Source organism: Crassostrea angulata, chromosome 3 (assembly GCF_025612915.1).
Source record: "Crassostrea angulata isolate pt1a10 chromosome 3, ASM2561291v2, whole genome shotgun sequence".
NCBI lineage: Eukaryota > Metazoa > Mollusca > Bivalvia > Ostreida > Ostreidae > Magallana > Magallana angulata.
Window position 1 is genome coordinate 26,794,391 of NC_069113.1, and position 6,069 is coordinate 26,800,459.

The 6,069-nt window shown below is 34.4% G+C and overlaps 1 protein-coding gene across 1 annotated transcript; it reads right to left on the reverse strand.

Annotated features, from left to right (window-relative positions):
* Positions 1-2,114: 2,114 nt before the first annotated feature.
* Positions 2,115-5,773, reverse strand: LOC128177268 (uncharacterized). Its single transcript, XM_052843923.1, has 5 exons — positions 5,509-5,773; positions 4,422-4,907; positions 4,079-4,145; positions 2,587-2,966; positions 2,115-2,344 (listed from the first exon to the last, which is right to left on the reverse strand). The coding sequence occupies exons 1-5, from the start codon at positions 5,770-5,772 to the stop codon at positions 2,261-2,263; spliced, it is 1,281 nt and encodes a 426-aa protein (XP_052699883.1). The 5' UTR covers position 5,773; the 3' UTR covers positions 2,115-2,260.
* Positions 5,774-6,069: the final 296 nt, after the last annotated feature.

Genomic DNA, 6,069 nt, shown 5'->3' on the forward strand with positions numbered 1-6,069 from the left:
TACAAGTTTTATTCGTTAACATGGTTAAAGTTATAGTGAAGAACACTACTAGTGGAATGAGGCTAAAATATAGACTTATAGCAAAACATGGGACTTTATACCTCTACATTTCTAATGCACCATTATGAAAATAGGGGATCGCGCTATGTAGAATGTTATGGGGAAATGACTTTACAACCAAAGTCTCCGAGGATAATTCAAACACTTTGTCTCGGTTTAAACTCGAAAAATATAGCACCAAAAACTTAAGTTTACTAATAAAAACACCTTAACGTTTAAACGTCATGTTTTTTGGATGCACATTTATATCAAATTTTATCAAGTTTCCTGTAGAGTTTCATTAAAAAAAACATTAATGTTTGTTATAATTTAATGAAAGATTATTTACGATTTTATAATTTAAAGATTCGAAAAACACAACAAGGTTCAGACCCCGCGTTTTTTCCACGAAATTCCATTACCTTTCTGGTTCGCTCTCATTAGAGATTGTTTACGCGTATATTAAGTGTTAATGATATTTAAATCTGGTTCCCTTGTCACAAAACTACGGTACCTTATGACTAAGTTTTGTCTTATGCGGGTTATGAAGGTAGCGATCATTGCAGGAAAAAATTACATAACTCGCTAACGCGGCTTATGTATATTTTCTGCAATGTCGCTACCTTCATATCCCGAATGAATCCCCAAAGAAAGCATTTTATTGTTTAAAAGAACTGGTTGTTTATTACATGTACATGTTTCATGTCGCCATTGGACGTAGGTGTAGAAGAAACGTCGTTTTGGAAGAAAATCAGACAAAACAGAATTTCACCAACCAAATACGGTTTAACTTCAATTCTTTAAGCTAAAAAACACTGCAATATCATAATCCGACCAAGTAACCGGTTAGCCAGTTGGCAACCGCTGTTTCTAGTACAAATATAATTAGTTAGGGTACGTTATGTATTATTCCATGGGTACACACTCTGATGGTCTTAATGATTGGAGGGACAGATCGTTGACAAGTTAGTCGGTATAAAAGTTGAATAGTGACAATTTTTTAATAATGATAATAATAAATACCAATAATTGATTCATATGTTTGAAATTTTTATTTGTTTAAAACTAGATGCGCTCCCTTGAAGGTTTTATTAGTCCCCTACCGGTTTCACCGGAGGGGACTATAGCTTTCCTCTGCGTCCGTCAGTCCGTCCGTCCGTCCGTCCGTCAGTCCGTCTGTCTGTCCCACTTCAGTTTTCCACACTTTTTTTCTTTATGCATTTGAGGAATAATATGAAACTTGCTGAACAGCTTCAAAATGTCAAACTACAGATCAAGTTTACACTTTTGTAGCGTCTGATTGACATATTTTCGAGAAAATTAATTTTTTATATTCCAATTTTTTAATGTTCGGGTTCGTTATCGGGTTCGGTGTGTACCTGAATAAACGAGGTCAGTATGTAGTCAGTAATAATATCGTGCGTTACTTGTACCATTCCTTTTCCTGTACCATTCCTTTTATCATTTCTAACAAACAAATAAATTCTATAAAATAGAGTCAAGCATTGTGTTGTAAATTTAATCGGCAGGGTTTTTTGTAGTATTATTACAATCGGGTTCGTTGTCGGGTTGGTCTGTTTAACTGTTTCGTTTGATTCGGGGTACAGAAGACGGTAAGAAATGATATTGTGCATAACAGTGCATTGTTTTCACAATTTTTTACCAGCGAATACAGAATAGACTTGGCGAAATTACAGGAGATGAAATAAAGAGTATTATTTTACCTATTTCCTATTTAATTTCTATATCAACTATATAGTTTTAATTTCCTCTGTTCTTTTATCTCTGATTAAAGCATGACATCTCGTTTACAATAGCTCTGAAATAGTTGTGTGCTTGGAACCTTTCATAGAATAATACAAACCGGTAGGGGACGTGTATTGCTTATGCAATACTCTCAGAATGCTTGTTTTTGAAGATAACATTAATTTTTTTAAGTATAATCTTGAAACAGTCACGGCGTGAAATATTGTCAGAAAGCTGGAAAAATTAACACAGCTCGCCAAATTCAAGCATTCGAATACGACAAAGAGAAAAAAGTTCTACAAGAAATTATTAATCAGAACTAATAAACATTGTTTTGTTCCAATATTTGTATTGAAAACCATGTCATAATTAACAGAACTAAAAATATTGTTTTGTTTCAAGATTTGTATAATTGTAAACTGTGTCAAGATTGACAATATCGCCCACTGGTTCTCCAGACCAGGGTAGATTGAGGTTAGCCGATAATGACGGGGACAGTAAATCCATAGTGTCTAGACATGGCCGATCCCTGCGTATTGACGAGGAAAATCCGATAAACCTAGGAATGGTAAACAAAGGTTTGCATTTACCTACACATAAATAATTTTTAAATGTCTAAAAATTTTTTTATAAAAATGATGTATGATTTTAAATTTCAATAGCATTTAACATGAAAAAAAACCTAAACAAGACCTGAATTTATTCAATTTTTTTTACCATTAATTTTTAAAATAAATATATGTACTTAGTTATTACATACATAATGCTTTATTGGAAACAAAGAACATTTATATTACGTACTGCATTATTTTTCAAATAGTCTTCTTCCGTATCCACTACCTCATATCCCCTAACCATCACGTGATCAAATATATAGCCAATGGATGGACTAGTCTTTGAACAGACTCCTATTTCCGGTTTCATGACGAGGAAATTCCCACAACAGTAAGAACAATCAGCCTGGGTGTTTTTGTGTGAATCAGAAACAGGATCTTGAAATCCAATGTCTCGAAGGACTTCCAGATTCTCGGGGAACTGTGGAGCAATGCTTCCCTTGGAGAGAGATGGACTAGCGTTTAAGTCGCCCATCACTATTGTTCGGGGAACATTATGCAGCAACTTATACAACGTGTCAAATTCGTCAAAATTTTTCTCCCTATAACTTCGGAAAGTGTTCGCAACTAAAATTTGAAAGAAAGATCTATAATCTTTATCGAGATAAAAACTGAGAATTGCGAGATCGTATTATTCATCAGCACAACTATGTCAAATTCTGTTGAAATTAGTCAATTGGTTGTTAATGTGTATTGTTATACTTTCATGTTAAATACTGAAATCTGATTGGTTAAGACGCAGTTAATAATATTTATTGTTATACTTTCATGTTAAATACTGAAATCTGATTGGTTAAGACGCAGTTAATAATATTTACTATTACCCTCAGCGTTAGCAACGCACTTGGCAACGGGTAACATTAAAAAATGTTACATGCGCAAAAATTATGCGCGTACGGTTCGCTGTAGAATTCACGTTATTCCTATATAAAAGCAGTAAAATTTTCTAAAAAATTTTAAAAAAGACATTCAGTATAACAAAATAAATAGTGCCTGTTTGGGAGGATAACAGTTGAAATTGACACCCCTCGAAAACCATTGTCAACCTCCGCTTCGCGTCGGTTGACAATGGTTTTCTCGGGGTGTCAATTTTAACTGTTACCCTCCCAAACAGGCACTATTTATATACTATTACCCTCAGCGTTAGCAACGCACTTGGCAACGGGTAACATTAAAAAATGTTACATGCGCGAAAATTATGCGCGTACGGTTCGCTGTACAATTCACGTTATTCCTATATAAAAGCAGTAAAATTTTCTAAAAAATTTTAAAAAAGACATTCAGTATAACAAAATAAATAGTGCCTGTTTGGGAGGATAACAGTTGAAATTGACACCCCTCGAAAACCATTGTCAACCTCCGCTTCGCGTCGGTTGACAATGGTTTTCTCGGGGTGTCAATTTCAACTGTTACCCTCCCAAACAGGCACTATTTATATAATATAACAGATGTACAGCTATACAGAAAGACGGGCGCTGTACAAAAACTCTTCTAATGCACAGATTGAAAGGGGGGATGGGTTCCCCCTTGCAAAATTCAAATTTCTCTAAATTACATAATAAACTCTGGATCCGCGCATGTCTTTCTTTTTCTAAGCCTCAATCGCATGTACAAATCTTTAGGTCTGTTTTATCTTAAGAAACTACATTGTAGATGAACGTGTTGATAAAGCTACAGACCTTCCACGTACTCCTCCCCAAATTTCTCCGTTAAGTGAGTGCATATGACACGCCCGATGTGATTCACCTAAACGCAGGAGGACGGTGCAGTGAACTTATTGGCAAAATGAGAGTGAAAGTCGACAAAATTGACAGCTTAATTTAACAGAACAATTAAAATCTGCTTGGTAAGCGTTAATAAGGAAAGCTTATCACTTTTAAATCTAATAATGCTTTTAGATGTAACAAATACAAAATTATTGCAAAGAAAAAATGTTATAGAACTGATATGCATTTATACTTGATACCATCACGAAAAGGCTATTCTCAAAGAATTTTTCAAACAGTTGTATTGTAGTGTTACCTCAATATCCAGATATCCTCGCTGTATGATCTCGGATGACCTTTTGTGACCCGTACTGTCAACATTGGTGTAAGGATGATACAGCTCGTGTTGATTTTTTAATATCTTGTACCTACTCAACACCAAGAGTCCAGTGGGATTAAATGCATACGCAGGCTTCGTGCATTCCATAAAGTTCCCTCTTTCTGTACCTTGAAATATGCAACCCAGACAGGTCTCTGACATCTCTTGCATGATATTCTTAACCTTGCAAATTTCTTCAATGCATTTGAATATCTTTGTTCTGTAAGACGAATAATGGCATTCTTTGAATTCGCATTCGTCGATGATTTTCAAGATTTTGGTATCTTTTTCGTTACATGGTGGGTGTGGTATTCTGGTGCTATTGAATCGACCGGTTGTGTCATGTAAGAAACTGTAAGAATACGGGAAATTAGTTGATGTTCTCTCTACAATGGCTTCCAAGTCGCTGGCATACCAAACACCCTGCATTGAAAAGATTGCATTCTGAATGAATTACACGTTTATTTCCTCCTCCTTTTTTGGTCCTATTTGCTTTTTGGGGGTTTTTTAAATCGACTATTTACGTTAACCTTACTATAATACTAAAAACCATAACTTTGACCTTGTTATAATGCGGGCTTGAAGGTCTATTTTGAAAAAAAGATTAAGGGAAATCAATTCAGATTTTTGTAGTGATAAATGCTAAAGTTTATTATCATGCATGAGAATTTGCATATACATGCGTTTGTTTTAATTTTTTAGACGGCGCATAGAGAAATGGGTATTTTTTTTTAAATCAGGAGTATACTAGGATATGTATATGAGATATTGTACATGCAAAATGAAATACAGTATAAACAATATGAAATAAGGTTTTTACAATATGAAATAAGGTTTTTACAATATGAAAAAAGGTATGCACAATATAATATAAGGTATGCACAATATGTTATAAGGTATTAACAATTAAAGTCGTAAGAGTAAATGAATTTGTTAGAGAGATAAAACTGTGATTTCATTTGTAGGTAATTAGCGTTTTAAAATTTTTTTCCCATTTACTAGATAAAAAGCTTCTTTTTTTTACCTGTAAGCACATCACATCAGATACCTCATCCATCTGCATGATTTCGATCTGGGCGTCTCTGCGATTCACGTACGGACAGGAAGTGGGGTGATAGGAGTGGGTGTTCTCGGGCGGACAGACGGATGGGGAAAGGTCACAGTTGTAAGAAGACAAATACACCACAGATTTTCTCAGCTCTTCGGCTTCTTCCCTGTCGACAAAACTTTGTTCCCATGAGATGACCAGAGGCAGCAAAACACAAAACAGTGCTACTCGAAAAAACATCTTTCCTAAAATATTAAAAAGCGAGACGGAAAAGTTGATAAAATAAATTAATGATTATTAGCTGCATGTGTGTCTCTTCAATCTTCTGCATTTGTGATATTTTACTCATTTTCAAAGAAAAACGATACTTAAAAGATCACTTGTAATAATACACGAATGATTGAAGTATTTGATATAAAAGTACAGCTACATGTATGTTCACAGGACGCCAATTATTCCATTACAAAAAAAATACAAATACATGTATTCTCACTAAAAAGAAAATTACAAAGTAATTGTATTTTTATGTAACTTTTG

What these genes read in the sequence shown, in the direction of transcription:
- LOC128177268 (XM_052843923.1), bottom strand. Translation starts at nt 5,772, where the DNA reads ATGTTTTTTCGAGTAGCACTGTTTTGTGTTTTGCTGCCTCTGGTCATC. An exon ending in GAGGATATCTGGATATTGAG is followed by an intron (nt 4,146 to 4,421) that starts GTAACACTACAA and finishes TCCTGCGTTTAG; the next exon opens with GTGAATCACATCGGGCGTGT. An exon ending in ACTATTTGAAAAATAATGCA is followed by an intron (nt 2,345 to 2,586) that starts GTACGTAATATA and finishes TACCATTCCTAG; the next exon opens with GTTTATCGGATTTTCCTCGT.